General features: G+C 40.1%; 1 protein-coding gene across 1 annotated transcript in view; it reads right to left on the bottom strand.

Annotated features, from left to right (window-relative positions):
* LOC311035990 (kelch domain-containing protein 3-like) overlaps positions 1 to 26583 on the bottom strand; it is a gene marked incomplete at both ends in the record, with an annotated part of 43421 nt that extends 16838 nt beyond the window's left edge. The window contains 2 exons of the mRNA XM_084044518.1: positions 25514 to 26113; positions 26207 to 26583. Coding sequence (XP_083900644.1) covers positions 25514 to 26113; positions 26207 to 26583 — 977 coding nt within the window. The remainder of the gene's footprint in view (positions 1 to 25513; positions 26114 to 26206) is intronic.
* Between the last annotated feature and the right edge of the window lie 347 nt (positions 26584 to 26930).

Raw genomic sequence — 26930 nt, 5'->3', positions numbered from 1 at the left:
TTGAGTTCTCTATCCTGATTGGATAAAATTGGAAATGAAACTAAAACGAAAATGCATTTTCTGTTTTATAAAGAGCTGGAGAGACAAGAAGACTCCTTTTACTGAACAAACACTCTATAGCAATGAGTACTATCAGAATATAGAGCTATTTAACACTTATTTTAACCAAAGAAAATCACTTACCCTACCTTTAAGTAAAAGTTACTTTCCACCACTGGCTGAGCACAAAGTTTCACATGCGTGGCATACAGGCATGGCATTCAGCTTTTGTTGGCGCTTGCACGTGGCACAAACTAGATCGGAACATTTCAAACTAGATACTTTGTACTTGTGGACTGTGTACTTGGTCCGCTCCTTTTTTCACTACAACAAATCTCTTTGCCTAAAATGGACGATCTACAAGATGACAATGGGTTGTGTTGTAATCTGTTGAGCTCGCCACAGAACGCTAGGGTTCATGTTGTTAAAATGTAATATTTTATTTTATTATAAACATTTTCCTTTGATACAGTACTGCAGCACATAACAATTGCCCTGCCAAGCTAAAGTGCAGTAACTACGAAAAAAAGAAAACCACTGAAAAATGTACATTTGTTCTTGAGGTAATTGTTTATCCCCCAAAATCACGAAGGCTAATTTGACCTTTGGGATACACAAATAAGTCGGTGTGTCCAAAAACGTAGTTACTGCACTTTGGCTTGGCAAGGCAGAATAGTACACAGACAAACGCGCAATGACAAAGACACAGCCATCCTTCAGTCACTTGCTACTTGCTAGAACTATTATCTGACGATGTGTCGATTCATTAGAGGGACAGGAGAATAAATGAATGCTTGTATCTGTTACTGTGTCTTCTCCTATAGGGACTGAATAACATCTGTGAGGATTTTAATGATGTTCTGTCCAAACACTGTCTGAAGGGAAAGATGTTCCTCGCCGCAAACATAATTATTTCAGTCAACTGTTAACCCTTTGAGACCGGGAACGCATCTGTGTGTCATTTTTGAGATTCCTTTGGCTATTCAAAAAATAGCAGATCTACAAGCTCATAGCGCGGCACCGAGTGCCGCGCTATGAGCTTGTAGATCTGCTATTTTTTGAGAAAAAAGAATTGAGAAAATGTGTGCAAATCTTTGAATATATATATATATACATTTTTAACTCAAATATTTGCTTCCTGGGGGGGTCCCTGGAACTGAATATTTTGAGATGGGGGGTCAGCAGACAAACGTCAGGATTTGGAAGACATGTGTAGAACCCCCCTGAAGCAAAGATTTGAGTTACAAATATTTGTTTGAAAAATACATATCAATTCAAAGATTTGCACGAATTCTCGGGATTTTTCAAAAATAGCAGATCTACAAGCTCATAGCGCGGCACCGAGTGCCAAATAATAAAAGAGTGGTTTAAGTGGTAACACAGATGCGTTCCCGGTCTGACTGGGTTAAATTGCAAAACCACAGATATATCACACATATGCTCTCTAGTTCCTGGTGTAACATCAGCATCATTATTTTTGAATACCCAAATACCTTGACTCTCTCTCTCTACCCACAGAAGACGTGGTTCACACATAAGCCTAAAGGAACGATATTGGTTATTCAGACAATATAGAACATCACCAAACCCTATTTGTACCTGCCTGCTGGCCCCAGGCCAGCCTGGGGCCAGCAGGCAGGTACAAATAGTATCCCTGGTTTCAATATTTTCAGGACAAAGAGTATAAACAGAGAATAAGACATAATAATACTAGAGTTTAGTGAACCATGCTGAAATTCCATGGGTTAGTATGTCTATCTTCATTGATTGACCCATTAAGACTGGGACGCATCTGTGTCATTTTTTGATTTGAGCTAAAAAGCTTTATTTTACACTTTGGCTATTCAAAAATAGCAGATATACAAGCTTATAGCGCGGCACCGAGTGCCGCGATATGAGCTTGTAGATCTGCTATTTTTGAATAGCCAAAGCTAAGTGGTTTAATCAAAAAAATGTGTGCAAATGAATAATATTTATATTCTTTTAAAGCGAACATTTTTTACTCAAATCTTTGCTTCTGGGGGTCCCTGGAACAAAATATTTTTAGATGGGGGTCCGCGGCCAAATACATATCATTTTGGGTCCTTGACGTGAAAAGGTTTGAGCACCACTGATATAGTAACATACGTTTTTCAGAAAACTGTTGGGATTTAGAAGACATTTGTAGAATCGGTTTCAGGTCTTAATGGGTTAACCACTTTGCATCTGGCGCCCCTATTTTGGGTATGTTATTATAGGCAAAAATGTAGTTATTATGTATTTTTTTCAAAAGCATTCAAATATTTTCCAAAGACAGGCATATCTAAAAGGTTTGCTTGTAGACCGGCTAAATGAAACGAATAGTGCTGAAGTGGTTAACAGTACAGTAGCACTATACAACGCAGGGGCGTAGCCACGGGTGGGCATAGGTAGGCCTGGGCCCACCCACCTGGCTGTTGTGCCCACCCCAAAAAAAAAGAAGAAAACATTTTTTCTGCTTGTGAACTGTGCCTGTGCTCTGTGAGTGGAGGCGGACAGCCGCGGACTGCGGACGCGCGGAGGAGGCGGACAACGGGGCATTATTTGCGACCTGTCAATGTTTTCACGAAAATTAAGGCAAAAATAAGAATTAAATAACATAATAAACCCGCAAAAGACCTGCAAATTGCGCAAAAAAGTAAGATTTTAACCGATAATAACCGAAAAAAATCGCGCGCGCACATGTCACTCATGCACGCGCGCCGCGCGCGCGTGCATGAGTGCCCACCCACAAATCCCCATGCCCAGCTGCTGCCAGCTTTCTGGCTACGCCACTGATACAACGGCCAGTTCCATTGCTGCAAACCTAAAGACTGATAGTACCTGTAGATGATATTTTATCAACTTGTCACCTTTTGGCTTCTGTTCCAAACACAAAAAAATAAAAATAATAATAAAAAAAATTGCACCCTCCTCTTGGCCAGAATTTGCTCTGAACTGTCAGACATAGTGAACATTGAAATGTGAGCGTGTGCGCTGAATTCAAAACTATCTGCTTCAGTGCCAAAATACTATCTGTCACAGGAAGAGTTGGCACTCCCTGACATTTTATATAATGTCAAACATTGTCTTGAAAACAAGTCTCAGCATGTTTCACTCTGGGAAATGTAATGAACAGTTTTACAGACAATGCCGAACAAGATTGAAATCCTAGATAGACTGAAATCCTTTGAGTGTCCATTAAACAGTGGTGGAAAGTAACTAAGTACATTTACTCTAGTAATATATAGAGTATTTCCATTTTTGATAGGCTACTTTATACTTCTACTCCACTCCATGACAGAGAAAAATATTATACTTTTTACTACATTAACTGATACATGATTATGTATCAGTGTACCATTAAACATGATAGTACACTTATTGTAAACTGCCACTCCAGCCAGAACCCCAACATAGAAATAAGTATTCGATATAGATAATAGATATGTATATATTTTTTAATGGAATGGAGCTGGAGCCGTTATTTAAAGCATTTTTAAACAGTAGATTCAGAATAATGACTTCTGCATAATGTGGAAACGTCAGCAGGCTAATAACTAAAATGATTGTTGACATTTCACATAATGAGGTATTTTTGTTGCTTGGTAAAACCACTGGTCCTTGAGTAATTTGCTGAAGGTATACTGCACTTGCACATCCCAAAATATCCATTCCTTTAACCAGTTAACTAACATGAAAAATTCCATATGCAAATCTTCAACTGGTGAGAGAAAGTGCTAGAGGATACTGCAGCAGGAAATATTTAAAAACTGTAGACAAATAACGTTTTCAAATGTATAGAATGAGAATTGCAATGGCAAGTAATCATACCTTGATACCAAAATACCTTCATAGCTTGGATGAGAATTACATTAAAGGACCATTACATTGGTCACGTTTCCTAACAGCTAATCTCCGGTACTGTTGGCCCGGTCGCTGCGAAACTGTGCACACACACTCCATGGATGCCAAAGCCGAACCTCTGCAAAACACATTTTTTTATATCACTCCTACAGATTTTGTCCAAACATCACGCAAATCGGTACAAAAGTATCTCTATAGTCATGTGATCAACACGGATCTGTCCGATTCTCCATATTCCATCTTGATTGGCTAAGATTGGCTTTCAAAGTTTGCAGGATTGGTTCGTTTTGAACAAAATGCCTCAAATCATCAACACAGCATAAGATTTCCGTGAAATTTTGCACACACATTCCCACTAGGCCGAGGAGGAAATGCCACTGGAAAATGTTCACATCAGCCTGGTGCTATAACAGGCCGATTTGCGTCTTTACTTATAACTGCACCGATCTGCGTGAAAATGTGCACTCACAATCCCTAGAGGTAAAGGAAAAACCTTCGCCTTACATTTTTCACATCTGCCTTTTAGAGCGCCACCAGGAGGCTGACTTTTGTAAAACTTTTTTTTTTCTATTACTTCTTCAGATTCTGTCCAAAACTCACGCAAATCAGTACACAGTATCTCTATAGTTATGTGATCAAGACGGATGTGTCCGATATTTCATATGCCATCCTAATGCTTTTTTTTCTCATGGAATGCATGTCGTGGGGTCTACAGTGTAAACAGCGCTGCGCAGCTCAACGGTGAGATTTCGGCACCGAACGTAATCTGTTATTATAAAATGCTGGCACCCGATGTGTTAATTCATGAAAATGTTTTGGGAATGTTTTTTGAAAATGTTTTGAAATAATAATAATAATAATTAAAACCAAAATGTATAGGAAACAAAAAACATAAAGGGACCCATAAAAATGTGTCCGTGACCCACAAATGGGTCCTGACCCAGTGTTTGGGAACCAGTGCTTTAGACAGGTACGGTCCTTTAACACCTCTAACCATCCAGAACAACACAAAGGTTCACAAAGGTATAGGAAATAAAGATGGTAAAGAAGCACTCTGGGTTGTGGTGGGATAACATGTTCGGTTAGAGTTGTCATGGAAATTGCAAGTGAAACAGTGGTGGAAAAGGTACTCAAATGCTTTACTTAAGTAAAATTGTCAATACTGCAATGTAGAAGTACTTTGGGTATCAAAATGTACTCAAAGTACCAAAAGTAAAAGTACTCACAATTTTGAAAATAGCAGATCTACAAGCTCACAAAGCGTCGCATCGCGACGCGTTGTGAGGTTGTAAATCGGCTATTTTCAAATAGCCTAGGTATAAAATAGGGCAAACGTGCTTAATATATGTTTTATAACGGAATAATTCATATCTGCAAAGTAACTAGTAACTAAAGTTTTCAAATAATTGCAGTGGAGTAAAAGTACAATATTTGAGATGTAGTGGAGTAGAAGTAAAAGTATGGACAATTGGAAATACTCCAATAAAGTAAAAGTACCTGAAAACTGTACTTAAGTACAGTACTTGAGTAAATGCACTTCGTTACTTTACACCATGAAGTGAAAGCAATACCTACTGTGTGCAGGGGAAAAAAACATTAAAAAAATAATATATATATATAAATATATATTGCACACAGTACATCAGGATTTCATGAACGATGAACTTTATGCGATGACTGTTAACCCTGATGATAGCTCTCTCGACTAATAGCTGCTTTGTAGTACTGTGTGGTGATGAAGACGACGTGTGTGTATAACATATGAGACCTGTTGCGTAACGTCTTTTAACAGCGTACCAATTTACCCAACAACACAATTAATTATGACGGGAGTCAACTGCTTTGAAATAGGATCTAATTATTGTCTGTTTATAGGCTTTGGTGCACAACAAGCCCAAAGGGTGTACCAGCACTTAAGGCAATTAGTCAAAATTATTAAACCTGAACTCGAGTGGCAAAGCACTTGGCAATGAAGCCGGTGTAACTTTGGAATAATTAAGTTTTGTTCCATTTTCAGAATATTCCAAACATTTCTCAGTGTTGTGAGACCTTTCATCTCAACACTGCCTTCTATTTTGGTCTGACGGCGGTGCCATTTTGATTTGAACTGATGCGCGCAATTGCACTGCATGCCATTCACATGCGCAAATGTGCACATTAATGAACTTGCCCCACCCCGCCTGCAAAACGAACGGCAATAGGCGGCGCATTTTTAGCATCTTCGCAAGTCTCGGGGGACAGAATGACTTTTGATTATTACAAAATACAGCTGCTGCACTCCGCTGTTTCCCTGTCTTATAACTTGAGTTGGCCTCAATGAGACATTTCTTCCGTGTTGACTAACAACACAAAAAACTTTCTTGAGGCGATACACGACGGCTCTTATGCCAGTCTCTCTCTCCCTCTCTCTCCCTCTCTCTTCTTGGTCCTTTGTTTGTTATTCCTTTCAACCTCCCTATCTTTCTGTTTCCCGCATTTGAGAATAGGCCTCCTATATGTGGCTTCCAGGTTTAGCTCTGCCAGGCTCATTTGAAAGTCAAATGTTCCCCCTTCACTTTTTCACACCGTACTTCATGTGTTGTGTGCGGTGGCTGGAACACTTAATCAAGCCTCTGCCATAGTGCGGCAATCAAGAGATAACAGGGCAGGAATGTGGGTCATTCCATCCTTGGCACAGACCTTAAAGTGCCACCAGATACACACTAATGAGAGAGACCCCACTGAGACTAGTCTTGTCAAGACAATGTGCCTTTGAGGTCCCTGGGCTGGAGTTATCAGAAACCCACCCCACCAGAACAGTGTGGACAAATCAATGGCATGTGTTGAAGCTTGTTCTTTACTACCAGACGAAGGGACATACTCTCCTTGTGAGACCTGAAGCCGATTCTAAATCTCAACAGTTTTCTGAAAAACTTATGTTTCTATATCAGTGGTTCTCAATCTTTTTCATGTCAAGGACCCCCAAAATTGTATGCATTTGGCCGCGGACCCCCATCAAAATATTTTGTTCCAGGGACCCCCCAGAAGCAAAGATTTGAGCTAAAAATGTTCGCTTTATTATATATATATTCACAAGATTTGCACACATTTTCATGATTTATCAAAAATAGCAGATCTACAAGCTCGTAGCGCGGCACTCGGTGCCGCGCTACGAGCTTGTAGATCTGCTATTTTTGAATAGCCCAAAGTGTAAAATAATGCTTTTTAGCTCAAATCTAAAAATGACACAGTTCCAGGTCTTAATGGGTTAACCACTTTAAATGGCTGTGTGCACAGAAATCATTGTTTCCTACTCTCATCTATGGTCATGAAGTGTGGGCCATGACTGAAAGAATGAGATTGCGGATACAAGTGGCTAACGTTGCCCGGGAATGGGAAGTCTCGAGCTCTCTGGTGGAACTCTTGCCCCTGCGACCGAACTCCGGAAAGTGACATTGACGAGCAGTGCTCCTTTTCAAAAAAGTTGAACTATTTTCTACTCGAGGCACGCAGGGCTCTCCGTCAAAAAAATACGCTGGACGGTTGAGAGTGCTGAAACGCGACGCGCGCCTCTGGGAAGAGTTGTGCTCCTATAGCGTGTCTTATAGAAATGCGTGGCAGAAGAGTGCTGGCAGCTCAAGAAAACACTTTCTGTAGACACGGTCCCTAAACCTTGCATCGCAATTTTGGGAATGTTATTGTAGGCACAAAAAAAAAACTAATTTCAAGAAAATAAATAAATTACAAAAACAGCCATAGTGAATTAGTGATGGGATGAAGTTAGGAAAAGGACAATCTGACAGGATCTGGAATTTCAGAATGAATTTGCATAGATAATGGCACATTTTCTGGTTTGGAATAACGCAAAAAAAAACGAAACAAAAAAAGTTAATGACAAATTCGTTATCTCTACATTAGGCTGACGTGAATGAATGATTCATGACAATTGTATGACTGACAATACAATAGATTCTTGGCATTGAAACGCCAACTAAACAGGAATGCTGAGGCTTGGGGCCTGTTCACACACGTTTTTAGCTTTCATGGTAAAATGCTAAAAAACAGCTAACCCTCCTCCTGGTGATTTGACTTGTTGTTTGAAGTTGACAGAATGACAGAGAGGATCCACAAGATACCTGCTTGAAGTGTGCACATAAAAAAAAATGCTAGGCGCATGTTGGAGGTAGAGGAGCCTCGAGATGTGTTGTCTCATTGAAATGAAGGAATAGAAGTGTGCATATGCATGGTAAAAAAAACAAAAACAAAAAAAATAACAACTACAAAAGTGATCCCTGCCAGGGCGCGTTGCCTATAGCAGGGCTGTGTCAGTTGCGGGGGGAAATAGCGTTTGTATGACAGACGGTACAGCCGTTCATATTTGTGCTGGCTCCTATGGGCAGAAGTGAAAGTGGTTTGGACGGAGTTTTCTATAGAGGCTCACCAACATGCGATTACAATTTGGGTATGATTGGATGGTGTGTTCATGATATATATGGTTATTTGTGTAAGAAACAGGCTCCGGCCACCATTTGTGAAGGCAATTGCAGGCAAAGGCAGCCTCAGTGGTTGTGCAAATATTTGATTTTTTTCCTTTTTGGCGGACATTTGTAACTCAAGTCTTTGCTTCTGGGGGTTCCTGGAACTAAATATTTTTCAATTTAGAAAATATATAATCCAAGATTTTGTCACAAACTTTCACGATTTTTCAAAAATAGCTCATAGCGCGGCACTCGGTGCTGCGCTATGAGCTTGTACATCTGCTATTTTTGAACAACCAAACAAATCTAAAAATGACACACAGATGCGTTCCCGGTCTTAATGGGTTAAGAAAATATAAAAGGTATCAAAATACCTTTTCAGCTCAGAAGTGTTACCTGAAACAACTGTACAATACATCCAAGTCAATTATAAAATGAAGATGTGTGAGTACATGGCACAAGCTTGGACTGGAAACCAAGTAGGCTTTGAAATCCATTAGTGGTGCAGCGTATGGCCCGTCTCCTCAACAAGGGCAATAGTCCACTGCTGAACAGACAGTGTTTAATTGGACCTACAGCACAGCGTCATTACAGTCATTACAGATTATTTATCACTTCCATTACCACCGCGGATACACAGCAGCTAATTGTACAGTGCCTCTCCGCAGTACAAGACTTACTGAAGTAAATTAGTTTAACCCATTAAGACCTGAGGCCGATTCTAAAAATGGCCTCAAAATCAGTTGTTCTCACGCTTTCAAGATTTTTCCAAAATGTTCAAAAGTAGCTTGTACATCTGCTACTTTTGAATAAAGAATTACACAGGTGCTTTCCCGGTTCTAATGGGTTAAGGTGTAATGAAGTTGATAATCCTGACGTTAGCATACTGTAGCTCTGACTGTACTTAATATATTCATACCTATGTATAGGACCATGCCTCAGCATATTCCCAATAGAAAGACATCTCATTGTATGCAATTTAGAAATATATGGGGGGAAAATAGCATGCCATACACATGCTAATTCATGGTGGTATGTAAAACTTTTTTTTTTAGTGTGACTCATTATTTCCAGAAGATGAATTTCAATATCAAGTTGTACTTGTATGTAACCTCGAAAGCTATAGCTCCATGGTATGTACCTTTTTGTGACATATAATGTGATGGGCTGAAACACACATACAGTAACTGTAATTTCCTTGTAAATATCTCTGCATATGCAATTGAATCTGCTGAATTCTGCTTCTAACTCCTATTTGGAGAGGATTGGTTCTTTCTAGTCATGGCAATGCTGTACAGTGGCTCTCTTTGAGTCCTATCTACCCAGCATACCTAACCTCTATGGTTCCAACTAGGCCTGTTAAACACTGTGGGATATCCATTAGGATGGGAAGGCCCGGAGAGCTTCTTTGGTTCTTAATACAAAGCCCAAATAAGCAAAAAATGTCTGCTGCCAGGATAAGCTGTGGGTGCCCTCCCCTGCCTTGTCTTTGAGGGCATTTCCCGGGGCTTGGAACAATTCTCTGAAAGCCATGGAAGAGCACAGAAAGCATGCCAGGCCCGTTTCTTTTTTACCTTGGCGATGTTTCACCTTAAGGCATTTCCCCCCCCACCTGTATTTTCCTGTTTCCACCATCAAATCGAGTCCAGTGGACTGTAAGATCTTCTCTCGTAACGTCCGAATGTGGCCCACAACCGATGCTAAAAGTTAAGGCCCAGTTTGGTTGCATAAAACATGCACGATTTTAACCGAACCGTTTAATGTTTCCTTGAATTACAAGGCTGTCTACCATGCCTGTTTTAATGAGATCCAAGCTAATCGCATGGGCATTTAATTGCATAGCTTGGACTTGCAGCAGTGTACCTAAGGAACAGTGGGAATATGTGTCTAAATTCCTTTTTGTTATCTTATTTCAGTCTTCTACTTACTTATGCATTCCCTCTGGTTAACTGAGACTTTCGGTTCATATTCTGAAAACATCAAACATTTCATTCAGCCTTTAATTCAGTGGCACAATTTCACCAGAAATACACTTCATTTTCAATATTGAAAGGCTGGCTCATAATAGCCAGCTTACCACTAATGCAATTTCACATTTTATGACAAATGGTGGCTCTAGCAGCCCCAATAAAGGGCCATCAATTTCAGAGATTAATAGATTCTGCTTGTTAAAGGGGCAATCCGTGCTAAAACTGAATCCAACAACCTCTCCTAAGAGGCAAGACGGACAAAACATCCCTTCTCTCTGAGAGCTATCGTTGGAGCTGCTCCATCGAGTTCTGTTTGAACTTTTGTGATCATAATGAGCCAGGGCTGGGCAATTAACTGAAAATATATTGAAACCAATAACCAACTTAATGTTGTTTGTGTAATCGAATGATTTGTCTTAATCGAATAATCAAGATTGGCTTCCCTAGAGGCCAGTGGTTCTGAAAGTGGGGTCCGGTGGACCTTGGGCGGGTTCCAGGGGGTCCCCAGCATAATTAGTTGATGGTATCACAACCATTTTAAACACTTTAACCATTATGTTATACTTTGGCTATTCAAAAATAGCAGATATACAAACTCGCAGCGTGTCACAAAGTAAGCTGCTTTTTTTGCTTTTTTTTTTTTTAAATCTCAAAAAAAATGTGGAAGATTTTTAATCATTTTGAATTTTTTTTACACAGATCTTCTCTTCCGGACGTCCCTGGCACAAAACATTTTCAGATGGGGGTCCGCGGCCAACTATAAAATCAATATGGAGTTCCTTGACATGAAAAGGTTTGAGAACCACAGCCTTATGCTTATATACTCCTACGGGCTGGGGCAGGAATATTGAACGGGAGGGGGCTCCTAGCCTTTTAGGGTACAACAGTAGTGGTGGCAACACATACATGTGTGGGGAGGAATAAGTTGGCAGGTTAGTAATAATAATAATGAAAAAAAAAATGGTAAAAATAATTGGCTACTCTAAATAAAATAAAATAAAACAATTGCTTATACCATCGTCAAATCAAGCTAGGCTTACTTCACACTCTATAAACCAGAGGTCTTCAACGTTTTCAGGCCAAGGACCCCCTAGCTGAGAGAGAGATGAAGCAGGGACCCCCTACTCTATATTGTATAAAATTGTGTTTAAGATTAAAGTTTTTTTTTTACTTAGTCAGCTATTTTTTCCCTCTACACCTATAGCCTCTTTGCCAAAAATAGCCGTACCAGTGTAAAAGCAAAATTGCCTGCAAATACAGATACAGCAGATGTCAGTTGTTGCATTCAGAGGGGAAATAGTCTTTCGTTCAAATAAATCATTATGTAAATGAAGCCAGCCTTTCAATGTTGTGATGGTGTTTCAATGTACGATCCAGCCAACAGTACACTGTACAAATTCTACATTCCAATTAACCAAATGCAGTGTTCATCTGGCCTCTTTGTACCTTTACTGACTCTGGCTTGTTTCTGCCCTTCATTGAGAAATATATGAAAATGACCCGGACTCTGCCGTGCCGAGCACTAAAGCTAAACCCTATGGGAAAAGGAAATGTTTGGTATTTTCATCCTTTAAACATGGCCTCTCTGAATTCACATGAATATTGCTAAATATGTATCTTTTTAGAGTTGTGAAGAAGCCTCAACAAGGGCTGGAAATCAGAAAGGTGGACATCGTTGAGAAGGCCTAATAAATGCACACAGAAATTCCACCCAAGCGGCAAGCAAATTATGCCGTGTACATCATTACACATAATAAACAAAATACTGGGGAGACAACACTGTGCCTTTTGTCAGTGTCTGTGAAAGGTTATGATTTGCATATAAATTGACTGTTTTTCTTTCTCTGAGTGCAGCGACTTGCGTTCTATTTAATTTGTGGTCATGTTTAATGAGTTATTTTGCTAGCATGGCGAACGTGTCATTCTCATACTGTACATCCAACGTTGATTGGCTTGGTGTGATGTAACCTGTAATGGCTGAATCTGCTTTGAATGTATATTGTGGCTGTCGGGCGGATGTATGTTAAAAACTGTTAATTTCAGGAAAAGGAAAAAAAAAGACGTGTTGCAATGGATCCGATGTATTTATTTCGTATCACACACACTCTTCTTTTCATTGGTTAAAGATGGGGTAAGGGATTTACTTTGGTTAAAATAAGTGTTAAATAGCTCTATATTCTGATAGTACTCATTGCTATAGAGTGTTTGTTCAGTAAAAGGAGTCTCCCATGTCTCTCCAGCTCTTTGTTAAACAGAAAACGCATTTTCAGTGCTCTCTCCTGATTGGCTTAAATGTTGTCACCTACCTGAAAATGTGCAAATATTCTGTTTACTAAAGAGCTGGAGAGACCCCTGTGACCCCAGACCGCAGAATATAGTACCTTTTAACCCAAAAATAATAATACAAAAGAATATCACTTACCCTACCTTTAAATATTTAGTAAAAAAAAACGACTTAACTACTTTCAACCTGGTGTCCCTATTTTGTCATTATTATGCAAACTTCTAAATGTTTCAAAAATAGAAAAAATAGCAGATCTACAAGCTCAAAACGCGCCGGAAGATACTGTAATCAGACTTTTTTTTTGTCTTTAGCCAGTGATTACTGTCATAGAATGAATAATCCCATCATAACAGACAGTGATTGCTATCATAGAATGAATAATCCTATCATAACAGACCATCTACTATTGTGTGCAAGTGATGAAGGGAGTGTGCAGCTACAGAATCTGTTATGGATAAAGGTACCGATGGTCTGGCAGAATCTAGGTCACACAATGTAACGTTATTAACCCTTTGAGACCGGGAGCGCATCTGTGTGTCATTTTACGATTACTTTGGGCTATTCAAAAATAGCAGATATACAAGCTCATAGCGCGGCACCGAGTGCCGCGCTATGAGCTTGTAGATCTGCTATTTTTTTTAAAAACCGTGAACATTTGTGTAAATCTTTGAATATGTATTTGTTTTCAAGCAAACATTTTTAACTCTGTTACAACTTCTGGGGGTCCCTGGAACAAAATATTTTGAAATGGGGGTCCAAATACGTATCATTTTGGGTGGTCCTTCACATTTTATTTTCCAAAAAACTGTTAGGAGTTAGAAGAGATTTGTAGAATCTCCCAGAAGCAAAGATTTGAGTAAAAAAAAATCGCTTTAAAAAATATAGATATATTCAAAGAAATTTGCACAAATTGTCACATTTTTTCAAAAAATAGCAGATCTACGAGCTCATGAGCTTGTAGATCTGCAATTTTTTTGAATAGCCCAAAGAAATCTGAAAATGACACACAGATGCGTTCCCGGTCTCAATGGGTTAAAAAGCTATTTTCCGAAGCTATTACCCGGTTCCTTTTATTCCAAGTGCTGGTCATTCCAGAAGCAGGGAATGTGATGAGGTCAAAGGGCTATCCCTGAACCAATTATAGTAGTTCAAAAGAAACTCATGTGCTCATTTCCATGGTGGGATTGACACTGCTGTGGTGTGACATGCATATGCTTCTCTCACCTCAACAAAATGCCTGTGGTATTCACTGGGACATGGAAAAAGCTTAACAGGACACATTATTTGTTTTAAGTGAGTATAGGCGACAATGAATACTAACTATGGTGGAAAGGATATAAATAAACCTATTAATCTATGATTTAAAAAATAAATGGCAGCTCAACGAAGGACAATTTAAGTTGTGTGTGTGTGTGTGTGTGTGTGTGTGTGTGTGTGTGTGTGTGTGTGTGTGTGTGTGTGTGTGTGTGTGTGTGTGTGTGTGTGTGTGTGTGTGTGTGTGTGTGTGTGTGTGTGTGTGTGTGTGCACAAAATTAAACTTAAATTGTCCATCCATACGGTACATGGATGCTATATACATGGGTGCTATGGGTGACACCCATGACCAACAGTGTAGACAAGAATAAATATGTATTATCACAAATAACATTATGATAATATGTTGAATAGATATGTTGTTTATTTTCTTAATGTTTTCTTTAAAATATATGCAAACATGCAGGCAGTGCAGAGGCATGCAGGCTGAATGCTTCAAAGGAGATTCTGCACTCTCTTGATCGCTGCCTCTCACTGCACTGCTATCACATTCATCGTAATGTTCTGGTCTCTGCAGAGATTATGGGCTAAGCTCGCAATGAACACCGCACACACCTCACATTTGGTTAACTATGGTGTGAGACCTGTGCTCTTTGGCAGAACTATGCTGTGGAAGCCATTTTGTGCAAGTCACCAACTCTGCAAAAAGAGCCCGGGACCATCACGCTTCCTCCTCCATGTGACAGTCTGTGTCACATACTGAGGAATCATCCTTTTGTCTGCTTGACAGCGTACAAAAACCCTGCGTGTTGTTGAACCAAAGGTGTCAAATGTTGATCCATCGATCCATAACACCTTCTTCCAGTCTTCAGTACTTCACTGGCGGTGCTTCGTGGCCCCGGCAAGCCTCTTTTTCTAATTTTGTCATCTTGGCAAAGGCTTTCTTACTGCCACTCAACTGTCACACATGCAGCTCGAAGTCTTCACTTTACAGTAAAAGCTGTGCCTTGCTTACTTTTACCCAGGGTTAAGCTGTATTTGAAGCTTAGAAACTCGTCTTCTGATTCTGTTGTGGCTTTGGGCCTGTCAGACCTCTTGTCAGAATTTCAGCGTCTTTTGATGGTGTAGGACACTGACAACTTGATTTTTTCTTTGCAAATACTAAAGAAAGACCTAATGTACCGGTATGCGTTAGGGGTTATAATGGTCTGTCTGCCTTTGTTAATTGCTTTGTTCCCACCATTATTATATCAATAATAATAGTGCTACTTCAATGCAGTGCAATGTTGTCCAAACAATGCTTCAGAGATGTAATCTCTGCTTTTATACAGGAATTGTTTGCACAAACTTCCAAGGCTTAATTTACTTACATTTCTGCAAAACAGCAAGTTATTTATGCATTACTTTATACTGTGTTGGCGGAGTGGCGTAGACTGAACTACACACACACACACACACACACACACACACACACACACACACACACACACACACACACACACACACACACACACACACACACACACACACACACACACACACACACACACACACACACAGTCAATTGAACTTGCAAGGTCTGACAAGGAGGATAATCATAATTCAATCATAATGCCTATTGCCTTCATATCAAACAGTGTGATATATCATCATGATCGTATAAGACGGGCACAATTGTGTGGCCAAAAAAAAAAAGATCACCAGCACTTTAAGGAGGATTGCACACAAGCCTTAAATCCCAAACCAATTAATCTTTGTTTATAATAATAATAATAGTGTTCTCACACTTGGCACCTCCAGCTAGTTTACTGACCACACTTCTCCAGTTTTGAGTCAGTCTGAATTCATTACAAAAAATAAAAGTGTTTGTGCATGCATGGCATCATCGTTGGCCTGCCTGTTTGCCTCTGACCACAGCACCAAGATAACCCTTTGCTCTCAGAACACCTCTCAGAACAATTACGCAAGATACCCCATCTGCATAATGGCTTATTCATAATTCATTTTCAATTTGGACCTTCACAGCCTTGAATGAAAATGAAGGGCTCTGAGACATCAAAACAACAACAACAACAAACTGTAGAGTTGTGTTAACAATGGCTGGCAGGGTACTGCTATTGGGTATCTCTAGTTATTTACTGTCATGGCCTCACATAAATGTAACTGCCGCTCTGTTAGACTACAGTACTGTACGTGCAATTACGTTTGTGTTTCTGAAAGAAATACACATTTTCCACCGTAACATTTCTCACTGCTGCATTGTTTGGATGAATAATAAAATCATCACTTACTAATTAACACATGTTCAAGGTTCCTTATGAAGGCAAACACCATTCATAATGTCAAATGCGCTTCTAAATGAATGTACTTAAATGCGCCATGGATTGATAGTTCAGAGAAGCATGAGAAAATAAAGTATGTGTTACTTTGCAGATGAGCCATTGCGTTTATTGTTGGCGCAACAGACTGTTTCCATCTCAAAATGTGATGGAGGCTTTCCTGCACACTGTTATTCTCCTTGTACAACCCTAAAGGATTCAAACAGGTGACAGACAAATTAAAGTTGGGATGAAAAAGAGACATTCTTTGGTAGTGTCATTTTCTATGCAGTGGTATCAGGATTCTCTGGGCGAAAGCCTCTCTCTTCTTCTTCTCTTTCTTTCTCTTGTGTACCTCTGCCAAACTTTCTGTGTGAAGTCAGCTCCCACTCTTGATTATCAATAAGCCTGGCACGGTACTTCAAGGAGCCAAAGCAATGCATCATTTATACTCCGACGTCTGGCGGTGTCGCTCAAAAATAGCAAATCGACGAGCATCGCGACACGTTGACACCATTGTACAATGAAGTATAAACCAGGCTTAAAGGTTTCATGACGTTCAGTTTTACCACACATTAAAAGTCTTTGTCATGGTCCTTCAAATGTGTACAGAAAGTTTGAACAAAAAATTCCGCTCCATTGATCCATGGCAGGTGTTTTTCTCTCACATTTCTAAAGCCTTTTCAACTGCAATGAAAAAAAGAAATCTTTGCCTGCGGGTGTCGCTGGTGAGGGATTTTGCCTGTCAATCATCGCCTCTGCTCGCCCCCCCCCCAAAGGAAAGGATAGGGGAGGGGAGGGGTGAGGAGGAAAGTGGGCGGGATTAATCGGCTGTGACCTCACTGTCGAAGGGCCAAGCTCAGATTACTTTTCAGCCTAATTATTCAGAAAACCCCAGACCACAGAAAATCCACTGAATGTTCAAAGTTCAGATTTTTTGGGTGTAATTGAGGTCATAAAACCCCCCAAAAAGCGAAAATGAATGTCATATAACCTTTAACATCAACGCCCAGTGTACATTTAAGACCCATTATCAAGGCTTACCTGGACCAAAACAGAGTGCACTTGCCAAAACATCAGAATACGTGCCTCCATGTTTTCACAGTGTGCCCAGGCATTCCCCTTGTTTTGTTTGCAGCAACTGGGATAGAGTTCTTTGTTCCTCCTAATGTCTTGTCAGTGTCGCCATACACACAGAGAGTGAGATTTATCCCCCATTCTGTTAAACGAGTTTTGGGGTTGATGAGCAACATTGTTCATTTTGTTTAGGACTTGATTACACACGGACTATCACAGTAATGACCATTATTCTGCAAACTCACTGCCAGCGAATTGTGCTTCACTTCTGCGATTTGCACAATTGTATTTGTTGTTGAAAGTAGGGCTGCAGTAGCAGTAAAGTGACGTGTCTGACGTGTCTCACAGTGTTTGCAGTAAGTATTAAGTACCACAGAATTTGGGGAATGTAGCCGTTCAGAGACATAGCCTATTATGGAGACTATGAAGTGAGTCAAATCTATATACTACCATCTCAATATGAATTTTTAAATATGTTTTATATAAACTATTACCCGATAACTGGGCACCATACATAGGAGTGCATGTACAATCAAAATATTTAAAATGACATAGAGTACGATACATGCTTTAGGCGTTTTTGCTTCCATCTTAGGCAATAGCTTTTGTTATGTCGTGTTGAAACCACATCTGCCTGTTCAAAAAGGAATTTATTACAAAACCAAACTACAATTCTTTCTTATGTTTTATTCTAATGTATTACTTAAAATATGTATGCAAGAAATATTTTCACTGAACTTATTTTAGACTTAATGTAGTGACATATTTGGCCGATGGGTTGGCAATGCCTCCCCTGCACTCCCGTAAACTCTACCTATTGCCCACATGTCAAGAAGTTTGATGCTACATTTAACAATGCCCAGCAGATCATAACTGGCTGCCTGAAGGCCACGCTTATGTCCAGTGGTGGAAAGTAACTAAGTACATTTACTTAAGTATTATACTTAAGTCAAATTTTGAGGTCTTTGTACTTTACTTGAGTATTTCCAATTTCCAATACTTTTACTTCTACTCCACTACATCTCAGAGGCAAATATTGCACTTTTACTCCACTACAATAATTTATAAACTTTAGTTACTGGTTACTTTTCAGATATAAACGATGATATAATGAAACATACATGAACCACTTTAGCCATATTTTATACATAGGCTATTTGAAAATAGCAGATCTACAAGCTCACAACGCGTCGCGATGCGACGCGTTGTGAGCTTGTAGATCGGCTATTTTCAAATATTTAGTACTTTTACTTTTGGTACTTTAAGTACATTTTGATGCCAATACTTTTGTACTTTTACTCAAGTAAATTTTTTATTCAGGACTTTTTCTTGTAACAGAGTATTTTTTATATTGCAGTATTGGTACTTTTACCTAAGTAAAGAATTTGAGTACTTTTTCCACCACTGCTTATGTCTGACGAGAGGCTGCTACACTCGCCCCGGCAGGTAAAGCCCAGAAACACGACACGGCATATATCCTGCATACAGTAACACTGCAACTAAAGTGCCGCCTCCAAGAAGACTCAAGTCCCGCCACCCCTAAAATAAGGCAGCACAAGACATTCTTAGTTCTCTCCCTGAGGACCAGCGTTGCCAGATTTTGCGAGAGAAATAAGCAACCAGGTTTATGAAAACAAGCCCAAAAGAAGCGACTAGGTTACGGCTATTTGAAAATAGCCGATGTACCAGCTCACAACTGTGCCACGTTGTGAGCTTGTAGATCTGCTAATTTTAAAAAAAAGGCACAAAATGTCTTCAGATGGGGGGTCTGTGGACATATTCATTTGGAATTTTTTTGAGAACCACTTGTTAAAACAACACATAGGAAGCAATCGCTACCTGTTCCCTGTATAGAGCTTGTAGATCTGCTATTTTCAAACATTTTAGTACTTTTACTTTTGGTACTTTAAGTACATTTTGATGCCAATACTTTTGTACTTTTACTCAAGTAGATTTTGAATTCTGGACTTTTCTATATTGCAGTATTGGTACTTTTACTTAAGTAAAGAAGTTGAGTACTTTTTCCACCACTGTCTATCAATAGTGTACACTAGCACAAGAAAGACTATACGTTGTGTGAGGGATCTTTGCACAGTGATTATGGGATTCAGCTACGGTGCCATCATGTGGTCTTGCGTTCTCATTACAGTAGTAGCCAGCTGAGAACCTCACGATTTTCAAAGCAGTACCCATAGGTACTGATTTGTCCCTTGGGTACCTCTGTTGGCCACTCCCCCAGATTCTCAGACACGCCCCCTAAATGTATTATATCTTATTTCAGTGTGTAGTGTGGCCATTCTGCCACAGGGTGGCGCATTCACAGTGAGCAACATAGCTATAGACTGTTTCTGCTGCTTTTGCAAAGTAGAAATACTCTGTTACAAGTAAAAGTCAGGAAATAAAACTATACTTGAGTTAAAGTACAAAAGTATTGGTATTAAAATGTACTTAAAGTACCAAAAGTAGAAAATAATACTAATTATGTGGAATGTCCCATTTCACAACTTTTCAAATGTATAAAATGTATACAAATCTTTTGAAAATAGCAGATCTACAAGCTCACTATGTGTCACATTGCGACGCATTGTGAGCTTGTAGATCGGCTATTTTCAAATGGCCAAAATGTGTATAGGGCTGAAGTGGTTACTGTATGTTTGTGATAATATTCAAAATCTACAAACTAACTAGTAACCAAACATTTATCAGATCCAAAACATGGAAAATAGAAGGGAAAAAAAGAGTCCTTAGGATGAATTCAAAAGCAATTGTTTCTTTAAACATAACTGTGTTTCATGTAACATGGTGGAAGAAGATAGATAAGTCAGTCAGAGATAAAAGAATTGCAGCTCCCAAAGCTGCTACTTTCTGAGAGCAGTAACTAGTAACTATACTAGTCAACTGAAAGTAACATTTCAATAAAATGCATTATAAACTACTTTTGGGCACAATTATGTTATTTTAGAATGTGAAACGGAGTTAAATCAACACAGGAGATTATAATGTACTAACTAACTTAGGACCCCAATTTAAACAAGCCATATGGCTTGGATTTTTTAAATCATATTTAGTCAACCTTGTATTTGAACTGTACTTTCATGTGCTTTTTGTCTGCAAACTACTAAATAAAGTATTCAATCAAAAAACTTTTCGAGGTTGGAAAACAAAGTCATACACACATGCACTGCATCAGCAGTGGTTTCAGACAATGACATGCAAATTAACTAGTTTAACACCTTGGCCATGGTCTTTTGTTTGTGTCTAGCCAAAAATAGGCCGTCACAATGGCTCTTGACTGTGAGCTTGTCACCAGACTATAGTCACTTTACTAGTGGATCCAAACATTTTTAGGCTACACTCTCAGAGATAAATCAACAGAGGATTTTATTGTGTAGCACACATTTTTATTTTGACTACATGTTTTGAATTGCAGTTAGTTTTCATTAGATTTTTACGTGGATTTGCCAATTTAATTTAGTTTTTAGTTTGTGAAAAGAAGTAGGGTTTTTTGTTTCAGTGTTAATCTTAGTTTTATTATTGTAAGGGTAGTCAGGGGCTGTATTCAACAAGCTCAGAATAGTGGAAATGGAAGATCTACAAGTTCTCTACAAGAACACTCATTCTCTCTGGTGGGATGTTTATATGTCTGATGTATCTTTCTGATGCTTTTCTGTCAATGTCACCAGTTGAACCTTGTAAGAGTCCTGTTCCTTCATTAGAACTTTCATAACTTTTGATGAATGATTAAGCAAAGCTGATTCAGAATGATTAAGCAAAACATATTCAGTATCAGTTTTCGTTTCTGTCTCCACGCAGCCGATGACAGCAGTAGCAATGTTACAACTGCTGCGTGTTGTGAGCTTGTAGATCTGCCATCTTCACTATTCTAGTTGAATATTGCCCCTACCCTTACAATAATAAAACTAAAATGAAGATTGAAACTAATAAAATATCAACTAAAACTAAGCCTTTTCACAAAGTAAAAACTAAACTAGCAAATCCACTTAAAAATCAAATGGAAACGAACTGCAATTGAATGTAGTCAAAACAAAAATACAAGTGTGTGTGTGTGTGTGTGTGTGTGTGTGTGTGTGTGTGTGTGTGTGTGTGTGTGTGTGTGTGTGTGTGTGTGTGTGTGTGTGTGTGTGTGTGTGTGTGTGTGTGTGTGTGTGTGTGTGTGTGTGTGTGTGTGTGTGTGTGTGTGTGTGGGGTGGGGGGATCACAAGACCTGGCTCCTGAGTCCATTGTGAGGGCCTAAGTTGGCCAAGTGATGGCCAAGGTGCTATACCAGTTAATTTGCATGTCATTGTCTGAAACATTTATTTAGAAGTTGCAGGCGAGAGAGAGAGAGAGAGAGAGAGAGAGAGAGAGAGAGAGAGAGAGAGAGAGAGAGAGAGAGAGAGAGAGAGAGAGAGAGAGAGAGAGAGAGAGAGAGAGAGAGAGAGAGAGAGAGAGAGAGAGAGAGAGAGAGAGAGAGAGAGAGAGAGAGAGAGAGATCCTAGATTATTATTTCTATGCATTAGATGTATTACCTCGTGTTTACCTTGCTTACTGTAAATCTCTCTTTATTAAGAGCGTCTGCTAAATGCCCAACTTGTAGACTACATTGTAGAGAGATGGTGCTAGTGCTACTATAATTAACATAACCTGTTTGGCTACGACACCCCCCTCACAGCCAAACAGACTGTGAGTTCAGTTGGGACTGTTGTACTTTTACTCCACTACAATGACATTTGGTTACTAGTTATATGAGAGAGAGAGAGAGAGAGAGAGAGAGAGAGAGAGAGTCTCAGAGTTTACTGTGTGTGTGTGTGTGTGTGTGTGTGTGTGTGTGTGTGTGTGTGTGTGTGTGTGTGTGTGTGTGTGTGTGTGTGTGTGTGTGTGTGTGTGTGTGTGTGTGTGTGTGTGTGTGTGTGTGTGTGTGTGTGTGTGTGTGTTGATTCCCCATAAGAGAAGATTTTTCACTGCCAGCTACCAGTGATTCTCAACAATTTTAATTTCAAGAGGACCCCCAGTTTACTTGCATTAGGCGACACCCATTTAATGGCATTTCTATCCCTGGGACAATTTATATTGTAAAATCAATGTTAATTTAACTCTGAGAGTGTACAAATGGAACCAAATTGACCCGTTGGGGTCCATTTGGTTCCATTTGTACACTCTCAGAGTTACAGACCCACAAGGGTCCATTTGGTTCCTAACTATCCTCCATTTAGCTGGGGACCCCTGGAACCCCCTCAGGTACCCCTGGGGGTCCCCGGACCCCACTTTGAGAACCAATGTTCTATTGTTCCATTACATTGGATTCAGTTCTAAAAGGCTAGAAACTGTACACGTCTTTTCTTTTGCGGGGGGCGTGGGGAAAGTAATATAAAGTAATATATAATATATTACCCTTGATTCCAAGTAATATAATATTATTACTTTTCAAAGGAGTAATAAGTAACATATTACTCTCCTAAGTAATATAGCCCAACACTGATTACAGAACACACTAACCATTATTATTATTATTATTATTATTAAAAGAAAAGAAAAATATTGTGATACAAAATGCCTAAATAAAGCAATAGATATGAGTAATGAAATTGAAATGAAAAAGGTTGAGAATCACTGGGTTAAACTGTAGAATATAGTTAAAGGGATATTTGAATTCCCCACCAAGTAGACTAGTAGGTAAACAACCAATAGTTGCTCGGCCCTGCCACCTACTGTCCAGCTACTGTATTGCACAGTGGGGAAAAAATAATGCTAAACTCCACCCTCCAAGGCAAAACCACACCCACAGAGGGGTGTGGTTTCATATCAGCGCCTCCCGGGTACTGATTTCTTAGGTACCTAAGGTGAGGTTCTCAGCTGGCTACGACAGCTGTAACTCACCCTCCAGATCCATGCTGCAAATCAACTGGGGATGCATTGATGAGAAACAAATTACCCAAAGGTTGTGACAAATTGATTCCAGGGGGGCTTACAGTACGCAACAACACATTGCTCTGAAGTGTGCGCAGTTGACGAAGAGTGGAAATAAATAATTCAGTTTTGTATGCGTTTGATACTCTTGTAACAAGGATGTCAATCTGGGAACCCATTCTGTAAACTAGAAAAAGTGCTCCTCGGAGCACAGGTCTCCGCCAGGTCAGGTAGGTCAGTGTGGGCCAGCAATATTCGGAATTCGCCAATCAGGCTGGAATGTGAGAAATCGGACGATCACTTGACTAAAGAGATAATGTGTACCGATTTGCGTGATGTTTGTTTTGGGGCAGAGGTTCTGAACTGGCATCCAGGGAGTGTGTGTGCGCACAGTTTTGCTGCCATTCATGCCAACAGTGCCGGAGATTAGCTGTCCACGGACGGAAAGACATGGTGCAAAACATACTCTCTCGGCATGCCTTTCGGCCTGGTGGAGACAAAAAAGCAAGACAAATAATTATATGGAAGATCTGTCTTGAGAGATTTCAAGGATGCCAATGGTATGGTAAATTGGAAATATGATTTGAGGTTAGATCTTAGAAGTGTGTGGTATGGCGTTGCCTGGTAGTTGGCTCTTCTGAGTTAAAGTTTAATGCACACATAAGCAATGTTACTAAGGTTGCCTTCTTTCATCTAAGAAACATCGCTAGAGTTAGAGCCTTGATGTCAGTGGAGGATGCAAAAACGTAATCCACTCTTTCGTCTTCTCATGGCTCGACTACTGTAGTGCACTTTTTTTCTAGCCTTCTTAAGAAAAACACTGACAGACTAAAACTTGTTCAGAATGTGGCAGCCAGAGTTTTAACGAAAACCAAGATGAGAGAACATATTACTCAGTTTTAGTATCTTTACACTGGCTCCCGGTAACCTTTAGGATTGATTTTAAAACCCCTTTAATTGTTTTTAAGACATTTAATTGTTTAGCACCTCTACCTTTCGGATTGCCTGCCCAATATGTTCCAACCCGTCTCCTTAGGTGCTGGCCTCCTCGAGGTGCCAAAAATGAATTATAAAAAACATGGTGAAGCAGCTTTCTGCTATTATGGGCCAACGGCCTGGAACAAGCTCTCATTACATGTAAGACAGGCAACGTCCATAGATAGCTTTAAAAGCAAGCTCACTTTTTTACTCTTACTTTTGGTATTTCCCTGTAAATGTAGATTTTGTATATCTTTCAATAGGTAGAGTCTGTGTGCTTCCTTATCTAGTTTGATATTGTGTTATTTTTCTTTTGTTGATCTCTTTTTTTATGTACAGCACTTTGGGCTGCATTTGATGTCATGCTATACAAATAAAGATTATTATTATTATTATGTAATTTTTCTAGAATGTTATTGTAAGATACGGTACCAGTGTGCAAGATCTTTAGACTTCTTATGTCTCCTCCTCCCCATATATTCATCACCTTTTTTACGTAGAGGGTAAAAGAGGGTCTGTCTGTCTGTCTGTCTGTCTGTCTATCTCACAAACCTCATCAAATCTCTTGTGCACACTGCCCAAATTTTATAATGGATGGAAGTCAATGGATCGGGCTGAATCCTTGCCCACATTTATGTAGTCATACGTCATAGATACATCATAGAAGACTGACGTCACAGGCTGAGTCCGAAGTTCGAGATCTACACTGGAGACACGCCGTTCCATTATGGATCCCGAGATCCACATGATCCGTTCTCTTCCTCTCCTTCCGAATGGCCACCCCTGAATTATACTTGGTTGCGTAAAGCAAAACCATGTTTGACGGTCATTGTCACATGACTCACAAGATCATTTGTACCTAACTCAGCCAAAAGAAAATGGTGGCGCCCCTATGTGTAAGTGAAATGGCTTTTTCCTCTATGTTTTTAGAGGTCCCTCAATGTGGGACCCAAATTTGGGGTACATCGGATGATGGTTTCATGATTTTTGGCCTTTTCTTCTTTTCTTTGGTCAAATATATCCCTCCCGTAAACGTGTACTGATTTGTGTGAGTTTTGGACAAACTAGTTAAATAGGTGCAGGCCTAGCAGAAATAGGTGTGGCCTACATGACGGGTTGCGTCATGATTCGAAGGCGATTGGCCCATCGGTTTGCGAGATTAGCCGCGCACACAGGCAGACGGACTGATACACACACACAAAGACAGACAGGGGCAAAAACAGTGTTTGCGGCATTACGGTATGGTAGACATCTACATTTACATGTATAAGTGTAGGCTAGAGTATTGTTGTTAAACTACGATTTCTGGGACAATTATTTTTTTTACAAATGGCCCTCAAATGTTATAAAATGCCAGCAACAGACCCTGCCTTGTTTCTGTTGCTGTTGGTAGTCATGGCTGCTAGCTCCCACCTAATGTTGTGTGGGAGTCCCGACTGCTCCAGGCCGTACTGGATGACTGCTAGCTTGCTCAATGTCTTCAGACTAGGTTGTAAGTCTAAGATGTACAGGTCACCAGTTGTGTACATACACAAGCTGTATTCATATCCTCCAAAAAGGATGATACGATCTCCCACCAGGCAACAGCACTTCAGAGACATTGGTGAACGTGGGAGTTTCCCCTTGGGCTCAACCGTCTTCCACGAGACGGTCTCTGGATTGAGTTTCCACAGACTTCCACAGGTCTTGTTGAAGTTGTGGTAACGTGCCCACACCGAATTGTCTTCTGAACCTGAACCCAATATGTACAGCTCTCCTTTGTAGGTAAAGGCTGAATGACTGCTTATTGGAAGCTGGGGTCTATAAGACCTGCAGTCTAGCCAGCAATTGGTCTCTGTGTCAAAAACTCGGATGTCCATGCGGTTGCTTGATGTGGTCATGCAGTTGGCATGGCCCTCAACTACAAACACCTTTGTCCCGATGATGGTTACAGATCGATGTCCTCCCACAGGTCCTGGATAACCTCTGGTGTTAATTGAAGACCAGACCATTGTTGCGGTGTCCAACTTGTAGATGTCATTAGTCAGTCCAGTCCGGGTGGATCCTCCAAAGATATACATGAACTTCCCCAAGACACAGGCTGAGTGGCCCACTCTTGCCTCTGGAACCGTCCCAGAAGTGTTTGGCTTGAGCCATCTGTGGATGTCGACATCAAATGCAATGAGCACGTTGCTGTACTCCCAACGTAAGCACCCCCAGATGTAGATGATGCCTTCTATCAGCACAGCTGTGTTGCTGCCCCAGTCCACAAGGAGAACCTCAAGGGGAGTCGAGGGCAATTTCATCCATGTCAGAGACACTGTGTTGAATATGTGCACCTCAATCTGACCTGTACCTTCATTACATAAGACGAAGGTGTACACCTTGTCCCCTACCGCCACAGCAGTAGGACACACCTCTGGCTCTCCTTTCAAATACACGGTCCAGCGGAACATTATACGCACACAGAATGCTTAGTGAATAAAACCGAATCAATAGTCATTGTGCTCGCTACCATTTATATTGGTGCAGTGGCAGAAACGTCATGTGAAGCTTAGCCAATCCGCGAAGCTGATGGGTTGGGTTTGCCAATAAGGGAAACCAATGCCCTAATGTGGAATGTAAAAATCTTAGTGGTGAACATTCTGAAGCTCTCATTTCCTTTGAGACTTTCCATTGTGCGTGATTGACAAAACAAGTGTTCTCTATTCTGTTCTGTACAGGAGTTATGTTATGTATGTATTAGCACATTGACTGCCATTGACGTCTATAGAAGTCATTTCAAATCCAATGCTTGACTGCC

This window comes from Gymnoscopelus microlampas, assembly GCF_963454915.1.
Source record: "Gymnoscopelus microlampas genome assembly, chromosome: 20".
NCBI classification, from domain to species: Eukaryota; Metazoa; Chordata; class Actinopteri; order Myctophiformes; family Myctophidae; genus Gymnoscopelus; species Gymnoscopelus microlampas.
Note: the sequence above shows the minus strand (reverse complement) of the source record. Positions and strands in the feature narration are given on the sequence as shown.